Source organism: Schistocerca nitens, chromosome 8, assembly GCF_023898315.1.
Source record: "Schistocerca nitens isolate TAMUIC-IGC-003100 chromosome 8, iqSchNite1.1, whole genome shotgun sequence".
Lineage (NCBI taxonomy): Eukaryota > Metazoa > Arthropoda > Insecta > Orthoptera > Acrididae > Schistocerca > Schistocerca nitens.
Window position 1 is genome coordinate 480,615,823 of NC_064621.1, and position 25,407 is coordinate 480,641,229.

The 25,407-nt window shown below is 43.4% G+C and overlaps 1 protein-coding gene across 1 annotated transcript in view; it reads right to left on the reverse strand.

The window, feature by feature from the left end:
- LOC126199627 (nose resistant to fluoxetine protein 6-like) overlaps positions 1-25,407 on the reverse strand; it is a 192,704-nt gene that overhangs the window by 105,562 nt on the left and 61,735 nt on the right. The window contains exon 3 of the mRNA XM_049936553.1: positions 1,662-1,876. Within this exon, the coding sequence (XP_049792510.1) occupies positions 1,662-1,876 (215 nt within the window). The remainder of the gene's footprint in view (positions 1-1,661; positions 1,877-25,407) is intronic.

The following is a 25,407-nucleotide window of genomic DNA, read 5'->3' on the forward strand; positions in this document are numbered from 1 at the left end:
TGTCTCCCAGCAGCATAAATACCTTAATGCTGGTGATTACCATTCCATGGCCCCGTTGTGGCGGGTGTTAGGTTTTCATTTGATTGCCCCTCATAAATTCGAAGTTGTAAATACCGTGTTTCTTCCGAAACTAGTAATCGTATTTTAAAAAGAGGAACACATCTGACTGCGTCCCTTTTAAGATCACAATACTAGTCGCAGAAATTACAACAGTTCCATTTGAAATGGCGAAATTGATATTAATATACCTGTATTTAATATAGGTATGAAAAGAGATTGTACGTCGTTTAATGGGGCCTTTTACATAATTCACGTGGGAGAAAACACAATTGTTTTGTTGTTGTGGTCTTCAGTCCTGAGGCTGGTTTGATGAAGCTCTCCGTGCTACTCTATCCTGTGCAAGCTTCTTCATCTCCCTGTACCTACTGCAACCTACATCCTTCTGAATCTGCTTAGTGTATTCATCTCTTGGTCTCCCTCTACGATTTTTACCCTCCGCGCTGCCCTCCAATACTAAATTGGTGATCCCTTGATGCCTCAGAACATGTCCTACCAACCGATCCCTTCTCCTAATCAAGTTGTGCCACAAACTCCTCTTCTCCCCAATTCTATTCAATACCTCCTCATTAGTTATGTGATCTACCCATCCAATCTTCAGCATTCTTCTGTCGAGCCACATGTCGAAAGCTTCTATTCTCTTCTTGTCCAAACTATTTATCGGCCATGTTTCACTTCCATATATGGCTACACTGCATACAAATACTTTAAGAAACGACTTCCTTACACTGAAGTCTATACTCAATGTTAACAAATTTCTCTTCTTCAGAAACGCTTTCCTTTCCATCGTCAGTCTACATTTTATATCCTCTCTACTTCGACCATCATCAGTTATTTTGCTCCCTAAACAGCAAAATTCCTTTACTATTTAAGTGTCTCATTTCCTAATCTAATTCCCTCAGCATCACCCGACTTAATTCGACAACATTCCATTATTCTCGTTTTGCTTTTGTTGATGTTCATCTTATATCCTCCTTTCAAGACACTGTCCTTTCCGTTGAACTGCTCTTCCAAGTCCTTTGCTGTTCAAAAATGGTTCAAATGGCTCTGAGCACTATGGGACTTAACTTCTGAGGTCATCAGTCGCCTAGAACTTAGAACTAATTAAACCTAACTAACCTAAGGACATCACACACATCCATGCCCAAGGCAGGATTCGAACCTGCGACCGTAGCAGTCGCTCAGTTCCAGACTGTAGCGCCCAGAACCGCAAGGCCATCCTTTGCTGTCTCTGACAGAATTACAATATCATCCGCAAATCTCAAAGTTTTTATTTCTTCTCCATGGATTTTAATACCTACTCCGAATTTTTCTTTTGTTTCCTTTACTGCTTGCTCAATGTACAGATTGAATAACATCAGGGAGAGGTTACAACCCTGTCTCACTCCCTTCCCAACCACTGCTTCTCTTTTATGTCCCTCGACTCTTATAACTGCCAGAATTATGATATGTTTAAAAAAAACTGAGTTGTGGAGCTTAAGTGGATCAGCCTACATTGCACAACTGCTGAGGCTCGGTTCGCATGCAATATGGTGACTCCGAATCACCGCCTTAAGGGCACATGCAGTGAAGATCAATGAAAAACATAAATTGGATGCACTCACAGATCTGCGAGGGATGTCCTCAAAGAGCCAGCGCCCCGCTGTGGCTATGCTGAGGAGGCGGGCCGTCGCGTTGTCGATGTCTGCGGGCGCGGGCAGGCGCACGTCCGCCAGGCAGTAGCGCGACGCGGGAATCGCCACACACTCGTCGAAGTCTCCCAGCAGCCGCAAGTTGCCGCGCAGGATGGACGAACCGGGCTTCCCTGTCGCGTCCAGCACTGCAACACGCAGACGTACCGATTGTGATCCCGTGCTCCTGGCTCAACTGCCGAAGCTACACTACTGGCCATTAAAATTGCCACACCAAGAAGAAATGCAGATGATAAACGGGTATTCATTGAACAAATATATTATACTAGAAGTGACATGTGATTACATTTTCTCGCAATTTGGGTGTATAGATCCTGACAAATCAGTACCCATAACAACCACCTCTGGCCGTAATAACGGCCTTGATACGCCTGGGCATTGAGTCAAACAGAGCTTGGATGGCGTGTAAGGTACAGCCGCCCATGCAGCTTCAACAGGATACCACAGCTCATCAAGAGTAGTGACTGGCGTATTGTGACGAGCCAGTTGCTCGGCCACCATTGACCAGACGTTTTCAATTGGTGAGAGATCTGGAGAATGTGCTGGCCAGGGCAGCAGTCGAACATTTTCTGTATCCAGAAAGGCCCGTACAGGACCTGCAACACGCGGTCGTGCATTATCCTGCTGAAGTGTAGGGTTTCGCAGGGATCGAATGAAGGGTAGAGCCACGGGTCGTAACACATCTGAAATGTAACGTCCACTGTTCAAAGTGCCGTCAATGCGAACAAGAGGTGACCGAGACGTGTAACCAATGGCACCCCATACCATCACACCGGGTGATACGCCAGTGTGGCGATGACGAATACACGCTTCCAATGTCCATTCACCGCGATGTCGCCAAACACGGATGCGACCATCATGATGCTGTAAACAGAACCTGGATTCATCCGAAAAAATGACGTTTTGCCATTCGTGCACCCAGGTTCGTCGTTGAGTACACCATCGCAGGCGCTCCTGTCTGTGATGCAGCGTCAAGGGTAACCGCAGCCATGGTCTCCGAGCTGATAGTCCATGCTGCTGCAAGCGTCGTCGAACTGTTCGTGCAGATGGTTGTTGTCTTGCAAACGTCCCCATCTGTTGACTCAGGGATCGAGACGTGGCTGCACGATCTGTTACAGCCATGCGGATAAGATGCCTGTCATCTCGACTGCTAGAGATACGAGGCCGTTGGGATGCAGCACGGCGTTCCGTATTACCCTCCTGAACCCACCGATTCTACATTCTGCTAACAGTCATTGGATCTCGACCAACGCGAGCAGCAATGTCGCGATACGATGAACCGCAATCGCGATAGGCTTTATCAAAGTCGAAAACGTGATGGTACGCATTTTTCCTCCTTACACGAGGCATCACAACAATGTTCGACCAGCCAACGCCGGTCAAGTGCTGTTTGTGTGTGAGAAATCGGTTGGAAACTTTCCTCGTGTCAGCACGTTGTAGGTGTCGCCACCGGCGCCAACCTTGTGTGAAAGATCTGAAAAGCTAATCATTTGCATATCACAGCATCTTCTTCCTGTCGGTTAAATTTCGCGTCTGTAGCACGTCATCTTCGTGGTGTAGCAATTTTAATGGCCAGTAGTGTAGCTGAATGGTATGTACCGTCGTGGGGCGAAAGACCTCTACTTCCTTGAAGATGGAGGAGGTTCCGCTCTCAGTGTCACGTCTAAACGCTATGTCAACATCACAGACAATTCTCCATGCTCTTCCAAATCTTTGCTTTCAACTGGATGGAGCCACTTCCCACAGAGCCCGATAGTCTTCTGTCTGCAGAGCAGCGCTTTTTGGCGATCGCATAACTTCAAGGGATGCTGACGTCGCTTAGCCACCCACTCTCCAGACCTTTCAGTCTGTGACTAGGGGACGCCTTAAGAGCGTTGTGTACCATACTGGTCGAACAAACCTTGCCATACTCAAACCTAAAATAGAAGAAAACATCGCCACCATCCCAGAGTTTGAACCGAACTGCGAAAAATCATCAGAATCGGTTTACTGAAGGTTTACGTCGAAATAGTCAACATTCAAATGATATATTTTTTTAATGTGATACCTAACGAAATTTCCACTCTTCTGGAACAAACATTTGAATATTAAATATAGTTTTATAAGTTTGTTTCATTTTTTTATTTCAAATGTTCCATTTTTTGAGAGTGTTTTACTTCCCTCGTTACAGCTAGACGAAAATGCTTGTTTTTAACACGATATGGGTTGCGCTTTACTGAAGTAAAGCATCGTCAGTGGTCTGTAATTAAAGATAGTTGCAATCTGATGTTTTCTAGTTCGAAAAACAGATCGTTAACAAATTATTGGTTTTTATTTACGGTAATTTCTGCTTGGTTTTTTGTCTGCATCAGGAAGTGCCGTCTGCTAGTTCGTTTTTGGTTCCTTTCTTCGTCAGCCACTGATAATTGTGGTCTAATATACGCTGCTTTGCAGAACTAAGCATTTTTGACGTGTAACACAGCACAGTTTCGTACATCAGTGTTCACTGCACTTATTTGTATGCACACAAATGAAGAATCAAATGTTCCTCTATCTCTGTACCACCCTTTACTATATTAGTAGCGTACCGAAATCATATACAAATTTTCCGAGATAAGATACAGATATTTCATTTACTGTCGGGAAATTAAAGTCAGGTGAAATGGTGTGATATACGTAAAATCTTCCCATGTCAATTACTATCTGTCATATACTTTGAAGCACTTAACCTGAATCACGCTCGAGTCGTCAGTCAGCAAAAATCTGAAGCCTCCGGCGAAGTAGCGTATTTGCTTCTGCTCTCGTTCGCCGACTTTGAAATCCTACAACACCACAGCGAAGTAGAAGCAATAACTCCATTGTTGAACGGTAGCGAGCTACGCAGGCAGCATCTGTGTGAACCATGCATACTGTTGCCACATAAAGCATGTTAAGCGCCCACTAGGCAGCCAATAATATCGTGCGACATTATCAAGTTGTCCCTATACTTGCTACGGTCGCAGGTTCGAATCCTGCCTCGGGCATGGATGTTTGTGATGTACTTAGGTTAGTTAGGTTTAAGTAGTTCTAAGTTCTAGGGGACTAATGACCACAGCAGTTGAGTCCCATAGTGCTCAGAGCCATTTGAACCATTTGTCCCTATACTGCTCAATAACACTGTTTCGGAATGTTGGGCGACAAAGACGCTGATGCGGTGACAATTGTTCTACTTTGTTGCAAGCAGAAAAAAGTGGATGAAAAACTAGTTCAAGGTACGTCAAATACCACTCAACAACTCTTATTGAGAGAAGTGAGATTGAACGAAAAAAGAAGGAAGATTATAACACAATGTGTTGATGGTTCAAAATTTCACACATTCCTGGAAATGGTTGCTCACATATAGAGGAACATGCTGCTGCAGCCGCCCAACCCCCCACCCCCCTGCTGAGTCTATAGTAAAATGCAGTTTTTATTTATTACAATATCCTCATAGGCTTCTAGACGTCATTTCACATGACTACGTTGTACCTATGGTTTAGCCAAATGTAGCACCATGTGACGTTTGCTGGTCTTAAATATCAAGCAGCTTAAATCACTTAATAATGGCAAGGCCTCCGGTCCAGAATGTATACCAGTCAGATTTCTTTCGGAGTACTGATGTAAGAGTTTCACACTTAGGAATCATATACAACCGCTCGCTCATAGAAATATCCGTATCTAAAGACTGGAGATTTACACTAATAGCCAAGAAAGGAAATAGGAGTAATGCGCTGAATTTCAGGCCAATATTGCTGACGTCGATTTGTAGTAGGATTTTGGAACATATACTGTGTCCGAACATCATGAGTTACCTCGAAGAAAAAGATTTATTGACAAACAGCCTACAAGGACTCAGAAAATATCGTTCTTGTGAAACACAACTAGCTCTTTATTCTAACGAGGTGCTATCGTCAGGGGATGTCAAATTGATCCCGTACTTTAAGATTTCCAGAGAGCGTTTGAAACCGTTCTTCACAAGCGACTTCTAGTCAAATTGCGAGCGCCTATGGAGTACCGTCTCAGTCGTACTACTGGATTCGTGATTTCCTTTCAGAAAGGTCACAGTACGTAGTAACCCGCGGAAAATCGAGTAAAACAAAAGTGATACCTGGTGTTTCCTAAGAAAATATTATAGGCTCTCTGCTGTCTCTGATCAACTTAAACGATTTAGGAGACAATCTAATCAGCCGTCTCATACTGTTTGCTGATGATGCTGTCATTTACCGGCTTGTAAAGTCATAATATGATCAAAACAAACTGCAAAACAATTTAGGAAAGGTATTTCTATAGTGCGAAAAGTGGCAACTGGATCTAAATAATGTAAAGTGTGAAGCCATCCGCATGATTTCTAAATGGAATCCGATAAATTTCGGTTACAGGATAAAACATACAAATCTAAATGCTGTAAATTCAACTAAATACTTACGGATTACAGCTACGAAGAACTTAAATTAGGGAAAGCACCAAAGTATTTACAATATGATTTTGGAACGTGTGCTGCACTTGACACTATGAATCACCTCGAATTGTCCTCCCCCGGAGGCCCTAGTCGCACGACATTCACAGTTTTACCTCGAATTAAATGATTTATTGACAAATAGCCAACACGGAGTCAGAAGATGTCATTCTTGTGAAACACAACTATCTCTTTATTCTCACGAAGTAATGAGTTCTACCTACAAGAGACGTCAAATTGATTCCATATTTTCAGATTTCCAGAAGGCTTTTGACACCGTTCCTCACAAGCGACTTCTAATGAAATTGTGTACCTCCGGGGTTGTTTTAGTCGTGTGACTGGATTCGTGATTTCCTGTAACAAAGGTCACAGTTCGTAATAATTGGCGGAAAGTCATCGAGTAAAACGAGTAATATACCTGTATGGCGTTCCTCAAGATAGTGTTACTAAAGAGACTGCTTACACTACGCTTGTCCCCGACCTCTTCTGGGGTATTGTTGTGCTGTACATTACATAGGTTTGACGGAGGACATTGATAAAGTTCAAAATAGGGCAGCTCGTTTTATATTATCGCGAAATAGGGGAGGGAGTTCCATGGATATGATACGTGAACTGAGGTGACAATCGTTAAAACAAAGGCGATTTTCTTCTCACGAAATTTCAATCACCAACTTGCTCCTCAAAGTGGAAAAATATTTTATTGGCGTCCATCTACATAGGGAGGAATGATCATCATAATAAAATAAGAGAAATTGGAGCGCGAGCGAGAAAATTTAAGTGCCCGCTTTTCCCGCGCTCTGTTCGAGAGTGAAACGGTAAAGACATATTTTGAAGGTGGCTCGATGAACAGTCGGCTAGGCACTTAGTTGTGAATTGCGAAGCAATCATGCAGATGTAGATGTAGATAGAAGTAATTACCTATGACAAAAACTGAGTGGATAACCATAAATTCTCCAGGATTTAAAAAGTTTTTTGTGTCATCGATAAAATTTAGTTCTTGTGGCAAGATAGTCCCGAAACTGTTTGACTAATTATATAAAAAAAAAGACGGCAGTTTTAGAGTCTTGTGGTTGACCATCCTCCCCCGTAAAAATTTCTTGCGGACACTCTTGTCCTCATATATATCATACATATGACAGAATTCATATGAGAGAATTCCAAGAAGTCGAAGCTCATCTATTATGCTACGATACCTTGTTACTGGTAATTCTTTCGAAAACTTAAAATGCAAAAGTGCACTTTCATCTCTTAAGTGTTTGAGGCATAGTTAAGGAAACGCGTCATGCTATGATACGTGCACTAGAGGACTACATTCGAGTACGTAATGTATATACATACATAAATATCTCTTTATATTTTTATTCATAGTTTTACATTAATTATATTTCCTGGCAACATGTTCCTTCGTGGCTACAGGGTATTGTTCCCTGCATTTTTTGAGCAACAAATCGTACGATTAATTCTTAACTATTTCGGTTTTGTACTCACCTGCCCTAACGTCTCACAATGCCGGCAATGATTTATACATTTCGATGAACTCATTTTCAATAGAACGACAACAACGAACATCGAATATAAAGTTATTCAGAGACTGTGGTATCACACCCCTAACAATCAATATTATTGCGCATCCGTAAATACTGCGCAATATTATTGACTGTCTTGGGGTCGCTTTAGCGATAGACATCTGTTCAGCAATAGTCGTTTCTTTATGATGCTACTTCGCCATAAGGACACAGCAGAAATGACACTGTAACAATAGGGTGCGCTTACAACCACGAACCGAGAGAAAGGCTGCTTCTCGCAAACCGAAGCAAGGAACGCAAGGGGTAGGAGAACAACGTACCTCTCTCGTATTCTTAAATCGCCATTCTTTTTTTGCCCTTTCTGTACATGACGCCATGATGAGGACACATCTCGCAACGCCTTGATATGACCCTTCTGAAACAGGGCCGCTGTCCCTAACTGCTACAATTAGGTACAGCGAAAAAATATGCGTGACGAGATGTAGTCGAAGTTTTAATTCATCATCATCATCAGCATGATGCTGAACAGTTTTCAGCCCCAGACTGGTTCTGTTTGGAATATAACCCTCGCCAACCTTTCTGTGTTCAATCTGGTCTAGTCCTTGCCTTTCTTTCAACACGCTTCTCCACAACTTTCGGCCATCCATCCCTTGATCTTCCTCTTGGTCGTTCCCTTTGCATCTCCATTTAGTGATCTTGTTGGGAAGCCTCTCGTTTTCCAATCTCTTGAAGGGACCATACCATCTTAGCCTAGATGCTTCTATCCTTCTCTGCAATCTTTCACGATTTCCTTTACCCTTCCATTCCTCATTCATTCTTTCGTTGTTACTCCTTTCCTACGTCTGAGGAAATTCATTCTACTTGTCTGTGATATGCTTACATCTCTTTTCCTCTTTACCCATGCTTCAGATGCATAGGTCAGAATTAGGATGTAGCAATTTCTACTACCTCTTTGCTTTTCTATGGGGCATCTTTGTTCCACAAAAGGCTCCGAACACTTTGCAGGAATGCTTCTGGCTGTCTGCCACGTTCACGGATCTCTTTCTCATTTCTTACACTTTGCTCTATTACACTTCTGAAGTACTTGACACTTTCCGCTTTCATAACTTGTTTACCTCCAATCCTTATTCCGCTAGTTGGTCTATCTCTCTTTCTAGTTGAAACTAATTTTAATTAGTAAAGTTAACGTAATGAATTTTTTGCTTGTATACAGGTACATGTTTGCAGCCTTGGTACACACTAAAGTCCCTCTCCACATTATCGTAGTACACCGCCTGACGAGCTAAAACAGAACTGCGTAGCGTATCTCCACTTTAGCAATGGACTGGGTGACTTTGCTGTCGCTCTTCCAGCGGTGTGCGACGATACAGTTGGCCGGTGATTTTTTTGCTGAACAGTTTTTTTGCAGGTAGCTATCCTTACCTATTTGCAGGAAATTCTCAAGAAGTTATTTACAAAGTCTTTTACGGGTTCACGCCAGAAGTGATTATTTGTAATATTTAGCTTCATTATCATCTGCACTCAAAGAAGAAATGTAGGAGGAGAGTACTGTAACAGCCAATTTGCCAAATACATTAAGTGAAGAAGAAGAGGATCATCATCATCAGTCCCATTTGACATCTGCTTCTCTCTAAAAGCCTTCCTCTGCACTTTTCCATGCATTGCTGTCTTTGGATATACATATCCATGGGTGTCAGCAGAAATTTAACTGAAGGAGGGAGTGGTGGGTGGGCGGAGAGGTCCTAAAATTGACGCATTTTTATATTAAGAAATCAGACAAGAAACCCCGAAAACGGTGGATTCGACACTAATATAATTAGTTTCCTATAATTTTTACACATCACTTCTTCATAGCCACGCCTCATACCAAATGGTTGTAAGGATGCCTTTCCTCAGCATCACATATTTTCCAGATAGTAAGTCACACATGTACCAAGCTTTCCAGAGTTATCACTTTCCCATTCCCAGTCCACAAGTAAGAGCCAGTACTGTTCGTGCCCCCACTGTAATTCTGCACACGTGTACCAAGTGTAGCTTTAATTACTCCAGGAGTTTCGGAGCTATGCTATATAAAACACACACCAATGTCCGAGGTGGCTCTCTCATAAAATTCGCTGAATTCGAACATCTTGGCATCGGCTGTGTAAGGTACAGATGTACTACCTATTTGTGCCGAGGCGTGGTCTCCTTAACCACTTAGGCTATCTGTGCACGCCTCACGGGCTGATCCAAACTTCCATATCTCACACTGTCTACATCCCTACACTACCGCCCGGTAAATTCATTCCCTTAGGTTGCAAATCCATACGTGACACTACTGAAGCCAAGGTATTCGCATTCAAAGAATTTATTTCGAGTTAATTTTGGATGCCTGTCAGTCGTCATGCAAGTAAATATACATCGTAAAGCACTGGATTTCAATCTGGGGGAGAATGCTTCAAACACCCATCCATGGTTTCTCTAAATTACTTCCTTCAAAAGTCGGAATGGTTCCACCGAAAAGGGCACGAGCGATTTCCTTCTCCATCCTCCATCAAACCGAGCCTCAGACCCATCTCAAACGGTCTCGTCGTCGACGGGACATTGAAATCTAATCTTCCTTCCTTCCATTCTCCTTCATTCACACAGATAAATTCCTTGACGACTGGTTGTCGGGATCCATCCGAGTACCAAATGTGACGCGTCGCGACGTCGTGACGATTGTCATTCTGCTGGCTCCTCACGAAGAGTATTTGGTGTGTCGCAAAATTTCGAGAAACACCATATCCGTAGTTTGCAATGGAAGTCACCCAATTCACTTGCTCACATGCAGCAGAATCAGAGCTGTTCAGTACACGTAAGTTCACCATTGGTGTTAACAAGGTATCACTATGTTTAACAAATACTCCAATTTAAGTAAAATAGCGAACAAATCGTGATTTTTGACAGAAGGTGATTTGTTTACTAATTTATGAAAGTAATACAGTCACGGAAGCAACACCGACCGTAACGGATAAAATTAAGCAAAATGTAAGTCCTTTACAAATACAGGGTGACGATTATTGAACTGTATGAAACAAAATCATCATAGCTTCCGAACGGTTTGCGTTAGGACCTTCAAATTGTACGTATTGCCGGAAGGCATGATGGGAATTAGTATGCGCTATATGGTTAGGTTTATCGACGAAAACCAATTTCATGTGGAAGGATTCAACAATAAGCAAAATTGGCGCATTTGGGGGACTGAGAATCCGAATTTCGCGATCGAGAAGTCTCTCCACCCTCAACGGGTGACTGTATTGTGTGCTTAGCGTCTCGTTTCATCGCCACACAAATTAGCAAACCTTAAAAAGCCTTTGGAAAGCGTCTCAACAACTTTTCGCTTTTTGGCGTTTCTTTTTGCTTGCCTTTGCAAACCTTGTATTTTTCATACTTTTTATCTCTTTTATTTTAAATCTTTCTGCATCACGTAACTTCCAGTGCTTCTAGATAAATATTTATCTGTTCTGTCACCTTTCAGGGTTACATCTTATATGCCGGTACAAATGCACAGTTTCGTAATTGTAGGTCAATGTTGGAACAGAAAATTTTATTAGCTGAAATCGCTTTCTTCTTGTCGCAGTACCATGGAAATACGCGGAAGCTGTAATAGTCAAATGTCGATTTGTGTGCAGTGTTGACAGCACGGAGATAATGAAGCAGTTAGTGTGCGGACGCGGACGAAGCTTGCGAAGCGACCTTACTTTCTCCGTGGCGCAGAGGTGGCACGCGGTAAGCAGGCGAGGAGCACGTCACACGCACTCACGCGCTTGCGTAATGGCGGCCAGCGCTGACCCAGCAGTCCACGAACCGAGCGGCCTGTCGTCTCCTCGCCGGAGGAGCTACGGATGCGCTTGAAATTCTCACTCTCTATTTGTAATCTGATTCCAACTGAGGTGCCATTCACTGAAAGGGAATCTTCTAGAGTTTAACACTGAACTCCTGTTGTTTGGTATCGGAAAGAGAGTAGCGGAACGGGGACGGAAATACAGAGGATCGATAAAAATATAGGAATGCAGCGAAAAATACATACTTGAACATAAATGCAGATTCTACCAAAGCCTGCAGGTTGCACTGTTGTATTTGATCACGAACGGCATCGGTGCAATGTTCTCAATATGTTGCAAGTCTCAATCGTGGTCGGATCAGCGTTCTGTGTAGTTTTGAGTGCATTCACTACGTCTGCGCTCAATTTATTCGAACACGGGCGCATTGTTGGTACTCGTACGTTGCGTGCTTCCGTAACCAAGGTAGCCGAAGTGTTTGGTGTTTCAGGAGGCAACGTATCGTATAAAAGGAAAGCGAAAATCATCATCCGGTAACAACGTGGACGAAAGTGTGTGTTGAGTGATCGCGGCGGACGATCATTGAAGAGGACTGCCGCGCGGAGTGATCGCGTGGTTTGAGGCGCCTTGTCACGGATTGCGGGTCCCCTCCCGCCGGAGGTTTGAGTCCTCCCTCTGGCATGGGTGTGTGTGTTGTTCTTAGCACAAGTTAGTTAAAGTAGTGTGTAAGTCTAGGGACCGGTGACCTCAGCAGTTTGGTCCCTTAGGAATACACCCACATTTTTTTGAAGAGGACTGAGACGAAAGCCAAGAAGACAACAACTGCAGAAGTCACTGCAGAATTGATTGTCGTAGCACCGTGTCAGTATCAAAACAACACGGAGGGAGTTCCAGAACCAGGGAATTGCAGGGCGATCAGTAATTCCAAAACCGCTTAACAGGAAAACGTGGTTCCGAAGCCATAAAATCTGGACTATGGAGCAATAGAAGAAAGTCATTTGGTCGGTGAGTCTCGTGTTTCACTGTTTCCAACTTCTGGCCTAGTTTACATCCCAAACATAGCGGGGGTTCGGTGATGATTTGAGCAGCCGTATCGTAGTATTCCATGGTCTCCATGGTTACTCCGCAATGTTGCATTACTGCAAAGGATTATGTGACCATTCTGGCTGATCATGTCCATCCCATAGGTCAATGTCTGGCCCCCAATGGTGATGATGTGCTCTAAGACTGCAAGGTCCCAGTTCACACGCTCGTTTCGTCCAGGACTGGTACTGAGAGCACGAAGATGAATTGTCTCTCCTTCCCTGGCCACCAGCTGTCAGATATCAATATTACTGAGCCTTTGTGGTCTATTTAGGAGACAAGGGTTCGTGATAGCTACGCACCTCCAATACCGTTAGCTGAACTTGTCACTATTTTTCAGGAAGAATTCCCTTGTAAACCAAGCAGGGCCTCAATTTATCCATTCCGAGACTACTGGAGGCTGTTGTGAACGCGGTAATGTGTTTTTGGTGTTTCCTGTACTTCGGCGGTTGGTTCAGTACACGATGACTGGACGTCAAGAAGCCGATAAAAGAGGTGCCAAATACGTTCATTGGAGAAAAAGCACAACTGACAAAACATTAGTCATACACTCCTCCCCAGATGACGTCACGCGGAAACACATGTAACGCTGCCTCTAGACTTTATAATTGCCTCAAGGGCTTTCCGTGCTGTCCCTAAATCGCTCAAGGCAAATGTCGGGATGATTCCTCTGAAAGGGGACTGCCGATTTCCTTCATCATGCCTGAAACAATCAGAGCTTGTACTCCGTCTCTAATGACCTCGATGTCGACCGGACGTTAAACACTAATCTTCCTTCATTCTTCTTGTATAATGGCTCCAATTCGGCTAGTAAGGGAGTCCACAAGAACCAGCAGGTATTCCATATCCAGCTGAAGCCACTGATTCATCATCTGACGCCATAGAGCTACCGAACTGTGGGTTTGTTAAATGCCGTGTTTCACTCACTCTTCCAAATATATTCTACAGGAATTACACTGCATGATTCAGCGGGCCGTGCACCACAGTGAATATGGCTGTTGTTACCTTGCAATACAGGTGTGTTCACAGCATACTCACCATGAAGACGCAGAAGAAAGGGCAATGGCTGGTCACCAGGAATGTTGAGATATACATTCTGATTATGTTTCACGGCAACCTAAACCAGTGGTCCCAAGTGGTAGTGCGAAAAACGCCCCCAATCATCACAGAACTACTCCCAGCCTGAACTACACTATCTGCACATTGCTGTTCAAACAATTAATTGAACCAACGGTACGTTCGACGCTTTGTATCAATTGCAAAGACATAATCGCTACTCTTCATAGTGCACTACACGCCACCATCAGATACTGTCCAGTTGACGTGCTGTTTGACCCATTAAAGATATGCACATATAGTCTAGCCCATGTGTAATTGTGAGCAATGGCTCTTTGCGGGGTACCCGAATGCATGTGTACATTTCATGCACTTCCCTTCGCAATGGCAGCACGGAAACTAGTTGAAATGGACCTGCATTCACTGACAGAAACAGGTTTCAAACCAACAATCGTTGAAGAGGATTAACATTGGTCTTCAGTCCCTGTGTGATAGAAACTCCTTTATGATCGCCGTTTTTACGCTCTGTTACATTAGGAATGGCAGTTATAGCTGAAACAACAACTGGTTTTTGGTTACACCACTTTTTTCGTCTCCAGCTTAACCTGACTGTTAAAACCGCTCAAAACAGCCGATTTCTGTAATAATCGAATTTCGGTTTTTTTATTGCTGTTGTTGCCAGCAATAAAGGCAGACTTCGAACAAGGATCGAAGAGTTCTAATGAAGATGCAGGAGGAAAAGGTAGCGATCTGACTAAATTTTCTCATGTTGAGAAGTTAGAAGGAGCGATCTGTTTAAGTTGGTAAAAAAGTTTCAGAAGCCAAGATCGAATAAATTCGTCGTCTCTCTTTTTTCTTTTTTTCCTTCCGATTTCGACAGATAACTGTCATTTTCTGATCATACAAAATTTTTGTTACTAAATGCGTTCAACGTGAGTTAGGGCCTTATGGTATCCCTTGCCATACCCTGAGGGCTCTACCTCACAATGAACACGCATGGGACGAAAATATTTTGCCAGGTTAAGCTAAGCAGTCGGCAATCGGTGCAGTGATCATGGTTCAAATGGCTCTGAGCACTATGGGACTTAACATCTATCGTCATCAGTCCCCTAGAACTTAGAACTACTTAAACCTAACTAACCTAAGGACATCACACAACACCCAGCCATCACGAGGCAGAGAAAAATCCCTGACCCCGCCGGGAATCGAACCCGGGAACCCGGGCGTGGGAACCGAGAACGCTACCGCACGACCACGAGATGCGGGCGCAGTGATCATGAAAGGGGTACAAGTCACCTATCACGCCGACAAGAAAACTTGAGCTTTTCTTGTGTGACATTTTGCAAAGCTGAACACAGATATCTGCGCGATCAGAGTTTTGTCTACGATAAGTATTTGTGTTATACACCGAGATGACAAAAGCCATGGGATATGTCCTAATGTCGTGTTGCTCCTCCTTTTGCAGCACCTCAACCCAGCATGGACTCAACAAGTCGTTGAGAGCCCCTTCCACAAATTATTGAGCCATCCTGCCTCTATAGCCCCATAGTCACGAAAGTGTTGCCGGTGCAGGATTTTGTGCACGAATTGATCTCTCGATTATGTCCCATAAATGTTCGATGGGGTTAATGTCGGGCGATCTGGGTGGCCAAATCATTCGCTCGAACTGTCCAGAATGTTCTTCAAATCAATAACGAATAATTGTGGCTCGGTCACATGCCGCACTGTCATCCATAAGAACTCCATCGTTGATTATGTACTTGAAGCCTGTGATTGGATGCAAATGGTCTCCATGTAGCCGAAAGTAGCCACTCCCAGCGAGAAGATCCAGTCAATTCCGTGTAAACACAGGGCACACCATTATGGTGCCACCACCAGCTTGCACAGTGCGTTGTTGATAACTTGGGTCCATGGCTTCGTGGGCTCTGAGCCACACTCGAACCCTAACGTCAGCTCCTACCAACTGAAATCTGGACTCATCTAACCAGTCACCTAGGGTCCAACCCGTATGGTCACGAGGCCAGGAGAGGAGGTTGAGGCAACGTCGGGCTGTCATCTGCTGCCAAAGGCCATTAATGCCAAATTTCGTGCACTGTCCTAACGAATACGTACGTCGTACATCCCACATTGATTTCTGCAGTTATTTCAAGGAGTGTTGCTTGTCTGTTAGCACTGACAACTCTACGCAAACGCTACTGTTATCTCTCATTAAGTGAAGGTCGTCGGCTACTGCATTATCCGTAGGGAGAGGTAATGCCTGAAATTTGTTATCCTCGACACATCCTTGACACTGTGGGTCTCTCAGTATTGAATTCGCTAACGATTTCCGAGATGGAATGTCACATGCGCCTAGCTCCACCTACCATTGCGCGTTCAAAGCCTGTTAATTTCTGTCGTGCGGCCATAATCAAGTCGGAAACATTTTCACGTGAATCGCCTGAGTATAAACGACAGCTCCGCCAATGCACTACCCTTACACATCCTGTGTACGCAATACCACCGCCATCTGTACACGGGCATATCGCTATCCCATGACTTTTGTGATCTCAGTGTACATAGTGAGTTCAGAAACTAAGTTACACATCTCGACCTACGCTAAGACCATTGCGCAAACATGAGCACTGTCGGAAGAGAGTACATATACCAGGTTTCATGCGGACACAGTTCTGATGCGTTGAGGATAGTAGGTGCGTCACCGTGTGCGATTGAAATGGCGCGGCATCTTGAAACGTACAACAAAGTTGAACTATGCGGGACGTACGATTCTTGTTGGCAAAACGTCTAAATTGCACAGAGTATCACCGTGAAATTCTGGCCGTGTATGGACCAAATGCAACGTCACGTCCAGCCTTAGTGAAATGGTGCCAACGATTTGACGAAGGTCGCACCGTTGGTCAAAGGAGCAGGTGTCTATCGTCGAGGAATTAAACGATTGGATAGAACGTTCCGACCGTTGCTTGTAGTTGATTGGTGGCTGTGTCAAAAAGAAGTGTCGTGTATGTTTGTCAGTTTGAATTGTAGAGTAGAATTCAATAAAAGTAACTTCGCCTGCCATAATTATGTGTAACTTACTTTTTGAAGTCTCCTCGTAATATACGAAGGCGAGCTAACAAATAATGCCTCCGAATTTTCATGACAAAAACTTTAAAGGTTTTTAAATAAAACAATCTTTATTAACATTCTATGTCTTTATTCGTGATGTCCATATACGAGTTGTGATCAAAAAGTAATGGATTTTTTTTTAATTTTGCGGGCTTTATACAGCCAGTTTTCAATTTTTTTTTATCTTGTTGATACACAGAGACCTGATGTATGTTTGCATTGTCAACTGTTTTGAATACGTAGTTTATTGGTGGAAGTCGAAAAGATTATGCGTGTTTTCGAGTGCTCGGCGAATTTTTACTTTCGAAAAACATGGGTCAATTAATCTGCATTAAATTTTGCTTGAAAAAGCGATAAAGTGCATCACAGTATACGAAATTTTGACTGTGGTTTTTGGCGGAACAGTAACCAGTAAGACAAGAGTCTACAACTGGTATAAACCTTTTATAGAGGGTTGAGAAGATACTGAAGACGACATCTTGCTGAACGCCCTAGCGCATCGATTGCTGACGACAAAGTGGAACAAGTAATGAAAAAAAAAAAAAAAAAAAAGGTTCAAATGGCTCTGGGCACTATGGGACGAAACATCTGAGGTCATTAGTCTCCAAGAACTTAGAACCACTTAAACCTAACTAACCTAAGGACATCACGCACATCCATGCCCGAGGCAGGATTCGAACCTGCGACCGTAGCGGTCGCACGATTCCAGACTGAAGCGCCTAGAACCGCTCGGCCACACCGGCCGGCGAGGTAATGAAAATGGTTCCGAAAATCGCCGAATCACCATCAGAGAGGTTACTGATGATGTCGCCATATCCTTTAGCTCACGCCAAGGAATTTTTCAGTATTTGGCATGGAACGTGTAGCAGCAAAGTTTGTTCCGGAATATTTCGATTTCGACCAAAACCGATGTTGCGCTAGATTTTGCTCAGGAACTGCTGCATGTAGCCAACGATCCAGAAATTCTAAAGGAGATTATAACAGGTATACATGGGTATAAGGGTATGACGTCGAAACCAAGGTTTAGTCGTCCCAATGAATGTTACCTGAAGAGCCACGACAACTTCGACGTGTTGTGAATGTTCTTCTTACTGTTTTCTTCGATTATAATGGGATAGCGCAACAGAGTTCCTTCCTTAATGGTCATACGGACAATAAGGAATACAACCTGGAAGTTATGCTCCATTTGCGTCAAGCAGTCCGAAGAAAACGAGGAGAACTGTGGCAAAACCACCCGTGGAAATTGTGTCGCGATAATGACACTCATACGTCAATGTTTACTCGTAATTGTTAGCAAAAAACAAAACCGTCATGTTGCTTCAACTACCGTATTCGCCGGACATGGGTTGTTAGAGTCCATTCTATTCCCAAGGTTGAAGAGAACGATGAAAGGACGTCGCTTTGCCATCAGTAATAAGATAGTATCAAAATCGCTGCAGGAGCTGAATATCATAACGAAAAGTGAGTTCCAGAAGTGCTTCCCCAATTGAAAAAGGCGCTGACACAAGTGTATTATATCTGAGGGGGATTTCTTTGATGGGGACAAAGTTGATGCTGATAAATATGTAGAGATTCTTTAAGAAGAGAGTTTGAGTGTGTTGACGGAGCCACAACCTACCTCTGCTTGCACCACTTCATGGCTGTCAAAGTGAAGTGATCGATGACAATGAACCCAGTGAGACAGATTGTTGTAAATGTCGTAGCGCTCGCTTGTGGTCTGACATCGTCAGGCTGAAGGAGAGGGTGCTGCTTTTGTGGATAAGCTCTTGGAACTGAACTTGATTACAGCACGCTGCCTCTCGAGCACCGACATGGTTAACGTTAACATCGCTATGTTACACGCTACGATTCGGGGCCCTCTAACAGCAGAGGTGAACCTTTCGTAAGCAAAGCGGGAAAGTCGACCGCGTAGCATGTATGGATGCCATGTAATACCTCTACCGATATTGAGAACAGAATGATAAATTCTGAGGCATTACTTTTCAGCACGGCCTAGCAGCAGGCAGTGTCCTGTTTCACAGAAAAAACAGTGTTCAGTTCACGAACATCAAACAAATTAGGAGACGCACTGCTTGTATAGCGTAAATAACGCGCAACACAGATGCTTGGAGGATTTAAATGGTGATCTATGGAAGAAAGGCGACATCGCTTTCGCAAAACCTAACTAGATACACGGAGAGAAAGGGTGTCCTAGAAACATCGTCGACGATTCTATTGCCTCTGCATCTTACATCTGCACTCCGCAAGCTATCGTACGGTATGTGGCGGAGGGTACTTTGTGTACTATTGTCACTTCACCCTTTTCCTGTTCCCATCCTGAATGGTCTGCGGGAAGAACGATTGCTGGTAAGCCTCCGTGTGAGCTTGAATCACCCTAATTTTACATTCAGTGTCTTTTCATGAGATATACGGCTCTCAGTATTTTAATAGTGAACGTATTGTCATGCACAATAGCGTCTACCAGTGGAGTCTGCTGAGCATCTCTGTGACGCTTTTGCGCCTACTAACCGAGCCTGTAACGAAACACGCTGCTCTTCTTTGGATCTTCTCTACTTCCTCTGCCAATCCTATGTGATACGGATATCAGATTGACGAGCAGTATTCTAGTATCGGTCGCACGAGGGTTTTGAAAGCTACCGTACTCTCACTGTGAGTGGACTACACTTCCCGAGGATACTTCTAATTAAAGTTAGTCTGGCAACTTCCTCACAAGTGATTAATTTTATGTTGTCGTTACACTTTAAATCGCTCCGTATGCATATTCCCAGATACGTTACGGATGTGACTGCTTCCAGTAATTGCTCTACAATCGTGTAATCATAAAGTAATAGATCTTCTTGCTAATTTACGTGAAATACATTACATTTGTTTATGTTGAGGGTCGACTGCCAATCACTGCACCAAGCATCAATCCTCTAAAGGTCGTCCTGAATTTCGCAACAATTTTCTGGCGTTACAACTGCTCTGCATACAACAGCATCATACGCGAAAAGCCTGTAGATATTCCGACGTTAGTTACTCCCGCCGCGATTAGTTTTCATAGGAATACGATAAGAGAGATTGAAGTGCGTACAGACATAGACAGTCGTCTGTTCTTCGCACAGTACTCGAATAGAATAGGAAACAAAATCGTTATTTTATTATTGCAGCATGTACCCCTTGCCACGCACTGTCCAAAGGTTGCAGAGTATATACGTCGATGCACACTGCCAGCAAAAAATTAGTACACCCTTTTAGAGGTTTCCAATTTACTCAGGATTTATTGTTGCAACACTGCATATTGAGCACGTGAAATGATTACATTTACAGATCAATAGCACGAGCGGTTCTGAGGTGCCAGGTATCGGCCCATGCCTGAAACATATTAGTCAGTGGGCGGCAATGGAGGCGCTGACTCTGGCACACGGTCGATCGTGCAGATGGCGAATAATGTCCTGAGATAAGTTACGCCATGCCTGCTCTGTAAGAATTGGTTGGCGAGTCTCACGGGTCACTTCTCGTCCCATCACGTCCCAGACGTGCTCGATTGGAGACAAGTCCGGAGATCGTGCTGGCCAGGGAAGTTGCTGCGCGTCTTACAGAGCTTGCTGAGACTCACGGGCAGTGTGTGGGTGAGCATTATCCTGTTGGAACAACGCATCAACTTTACACGGTAGACACAGATGGCGCTCTGATAGCCATGTACTGCGCTATCTATTGGCGGGAAAAGTTGAAACCACTATCAGTACATCTACTATACCCCAGTCATCGGATTAAAATCAACGTCGTCTTTCCAGGTGCACTAATATTTTTTCCAGCAGTGTAGCAAGTGATAAAGGCACCGTATAGTACTATGTGGTTGCTGCATTAATCTAAATAAGAAATTACCCCTGTTACCATATAGCCACGATCGTTTAAAGTAAGTTTCCATGTGATTAGCGTGTGGTTTTGTCCCGCCTGACAAAAAAAAAAAAAGCGAAGCACTGAGAAGGGGAGGAGGGAACGAGATGAAACTTCACGGGTTGAGAGGGCACGATATTATTTCGGTTATAACAAGCTCGAATCAAATTTACAAAGAACTTTATCCTCTCCAATGACATGTCGTTGACGGGACATTAAATCCTAACCTCCCTTTTCTTTATGCAATACTAGTTCTCTAAATTTCTTCAGTGATGTCTTGTGAGTACAATTTCGCCTATGTTCCAGATGACCCCATTTAAGTTCTTCGACTATACCTGTTACACTTCTGTATAGGGTAAATAGTTAAAATCCTAGCATAGCACCTGCGAAATCCTACGATGCCTACTGAATTTTTTTTGCAAGTATCCTCTTTGAATAGGAACTGCTATTCACTAAACAAGTGATAATACTGCACTATACTATTCATCCTGATTTACTGGCTGAAATCTAGCGGCGAAACTTTCCTGGAACCAACAGCATCAACAGCAAGTACTCAGTGCTAATCCTGTACGATTAATCACGCGTTGTAGATAAGCCAGACATATTGTAAACACTGTTGATAAGGTTAATCGCTTAAACGAGATTGGAGAACACCGTCTTAGTCGATAGTTTTCTTTTCCGTGGAGTTACGTTTTTTCTTGTTAAATATCTACATCCACATACATAATCCGCAAACCACTTACGGTGCGTGGCGGACGGTAGCCTGTACTACTAATCATTTCCTTTTCTGTTCCACTCACAAACAAAGCGAGAGAAAAACGATTGTTCCTTATGGGCCCTAATTTGTCTTATCGTTGTGGTACTTTACACGAAATGGACGTTGGTTCCAGTAGAATCGTTCTGCAGCCAGCTCTCTAAATTTTCTCACTATCGTTTCTCGAAAAGAACACCGCCTGCTCTCCAGGAATTTCTATTTGAGTTTCCGAAGCATCTCCATAATACTAGCTTGTTGTTCAAATCCACCAATAACAAATCTAGCAGCTCACCTCTGAATTGCTTCGATGTCTTACTTCAATCCGACCTGGTACGAATCCCAAGCACTCGAACAGTACTCAAAAATGGGTGGCACTAGCGTCCTTTACAGATGAACCACACTTTCCACGAACTGTCCCAACGAACCGAAGTCGACCATTCGCCTTCTCTACTGCTGTCCTTACATGCCCATTCCATTTCATATCACTCTGCAACTTTAGGCCCAGATATTTAAACGACGTGACTGTGTCAACACTGTATTGAACATTACGGATTTGTTTTTCCTGTTTTAACTTTAGTTTTCTACATTTAGAGCTAGTTCCTATTCATCACACAACTAAAAATTTTGTCTGTGTCATTTTGTATCCTCCTACAGCCACTCAACAACGACGCCTTCCCACACACCACAGCATCCACAGCAAACAGCCGCAGATTGCTGCTCACCCTATCCGCCAGATCATTTGTGTACGCATAAAAAAATAATATCAGTCCCATCACACTTCCGTGGGGCACTCCTGACGATTTCCTTGTCTCTGATGAACGCTCGCCGTCGGGGACAACGTGCTGGGTTCCGTTACTTCAGAAGCTGCTCACGTGTCTGGGAACCTATTCCGTATGCTCGTACCTTCGTTGCCAGTCTGCTGTGGGGCACCGGGTGGAATGCTTTTCGGAAATCTAAACATATGGAATCTGCCTGTTGCCCTTCATCTATAGTTTGCATTATATCATATGAGAAAAGGGCAAGCTGAGTTTCGCGCGAGCAATGCTTCTTAAAACCATGCTGATTCGTGGACATAAGCTCCTCAGTCTCGAGAACGTTTATTACATTCGATCTGAGAATATCCTCAAGAATTCTGCAGCAAACCGAAGTTGGGGATATTGGTCTGTAATTTTGTGGGACCGTTGTTTTACTCTTCTTATCTGTAGGAGTCTTCTGCGCATTTTTGCAATCACTTGGGACTCTGCTTTGGGCGAGAGATTCGCAATAAATACAAACCAGTAGAGTAGTCTTTGCAAAACCGACCTCAGATTCCATCATTTTGACCTGGCGACTTATACGGACTTCATATCCAGTGTGCTTCGTGATCTTTCTTGTGTCTGTTTGATGCGACCTGTCACGTTTCCCTATCCTGTTCCAGTTTCTTCATTTCAGAGTAACGCTTGCAACGACGTCCTCGGTGAGTTGTTTGATCTATTCCAGTTTTTGTCTTTCCCAATTCTTTTGTTCTCTACGGCTTCCTATAACCCCAAGGAAGTCATTCTTTGATGTCTTATGCATGTCTTATTATCCTATCCCTTCTTCCATTTACCGTTTTCAATGCTCTCCCGTCCTCCCCGACCAGTACAATTAATTCCAAGTGTCCTTCCGCACCGCCACCTCTCAAACGCTTCGATTCTCTTCTTAGAAGTTTTTCCACCGCCCACTGTTCACTTCCATTTAATACTGTGCTCCAGACTTAATCTCTCAGAAACTTCTTTCTCAAATTAATGTTTGATACTGGTCGAGTTCTGGTCTGATCTTTCCTCTGCCATGCGCTATCTTGCTTTGAAGCTAACAAGATTCCTTCAGTTCATCTACTACGTAGTCCCCAACTTCGATGTTAAGTTGTCGCTATTCTCATTTCTGCTACTGCTCAATACCTACTGCTTGTTCTGGTACGTTCCCATTCTACACTTTGTGCTCAGCATGATATTCGTTCTATTAAACAATTCCTGTAATTCCTCCTCGCTTTCGCAGAGGACAGCAGTATCATTGAATTTTAATGCCACTCCTGAATACTAGGTGTGATAAAACAGAAACGGGAATTTTTGTTTTTCGTAAGGAATTTATTCCATTAACATCAACTTTTTCCCCTTCAAAGTAATCCCCTCAGATATAATACACTTGTGCCAGCGTTTTTTCCAATCTTGGAAGCACTTCTGGGACTCACTTTTCGTTATGGTGTTCAGCTCGTTCAGCGATCCTGTTTTTATCTCATCATTGGTGGCAAAACGACGTCCTTTCATGGTTCTCTTCAGCATCGAGAATAGCAGTCGCAGGGGTTCATGTCCAGCGAATACGGTGGCTGAGGCAACATATGGTTTTGTTTTTCGCCAAAAAATTACGAACAAGCATTGAAGTATAAATATCATTATCGCGACACAATTTCCACGACTAGTTTTGCTAGAATTCTGCTCGTCTACTTCGGGCTGCTTCGCGCAAACGGCACATAACATCCAGGTTGTATTCCTTAGCGTCCGTATGATCATAAGGAAGGCACTTTATAATGGCAGAAAACAGTGTCAGGAATCTTCACATATGATCTAACTTGTCGGAGCTCTTCAGGCAGTTTACTTTGGACGATTGAGTCTTGGTTTGGACGTCATACCCTTATACCCAGGTTTCGTCGCCAGTTATTACCTTTAGACGTTCTAGATCGTTATCGACTCCGTTCAGCAATTTCTGAGCGCTGCCTACTAGACGTCGTTTTTGGTTGGAACTGAAAAATTTCGGAACAAACTTTGCTACTTCACGTTTTATGCCGAAAACATCAGAAAAAATTGCTTTGCCTGAGCCAAAAGATATGCCGACATCGTCATCAACCTCTCTGACGGTGATTCGGCGATTTTCAGAACCATTTTCATTACTTCTTCCACATTGTCGTCAGTGAATGATATGCTAGGGCGTTCCGGCCAGTCGTCGTTTTCATCTTCTCGACCCTCTTTGAAAGGTTTATACCACTCGTAAACACTTGTCTTACCCATAGTAGTTTCGCCAAAAGCCACAGTCAAAATTTCGAATGCGATGCTGCACTATATACCTTTTTCAAGCAAAATTTAATGCAAATTCTTTGATCCATGCTTTTCGAAAGTACAAATTCGCCGAGCACCCGAAAACACGTATAAAATTTTCGACTGACAACAATAAACTAAATAATCAAAGTAAGTGAGAATTCAAACTTACAACAAGAACACGTGTACCAACAAGATAAAAAATGTTTTGAAAATAGAATGTATAAAGCCCGCGAGATTAAAGAATTCCGGTTACTTTCAGAACACACCTCTTATTTGCTTTATTTATTTCAACGCTTTTGCAGATGACGTAGCTGATTTGCTCAAAGTGAACGCGCTGTCCCATTACGACTCTCGATGAAGAGCAGCACGGTATCCGACAATACACGCCAGTGAAACGCCGACGTGCGGTGATCGTCCAGCGTGGGACACAAATGTAACTACAAGCTTTTTGGTCACAACAACTTTAATATACACTACTGGAGCTGGGATTACCGCAGCTGCTGGCACCGCACATGCCATCCAATAGATACTCGTTAAAACTGCGGCCCGAACCAAGTATCGTGCGACCCACGGCCGTATTTTATAATAATATGCCTCTAGCAACTAACGGCCAAATCCAAAAACGCCAAATAACGTTAAGAGCTTCTTAATAAACAGAAATACTTAGACAGATAAATATTTTAAAATGTTCTAATTTTAAATGTTCGTTTTAAACTTTCGTTGATGAACATAAAACATAATAAATGTTAAGTACAGTTACTGTTATTATTCAATTAATCATCCGCTCAAACAGACAACACTACAATAATTCGTAAGGCAATTACAGCGTCAGAAATTTGGCACTGCTGAGGATGGTAGCAATCTAAAACAGAGAGAGGTCTACACGGAGTATTCCGAATGTACTTGTGATCCGGCGACCGACTTACCGCACTCTTATTATAACCAATCTA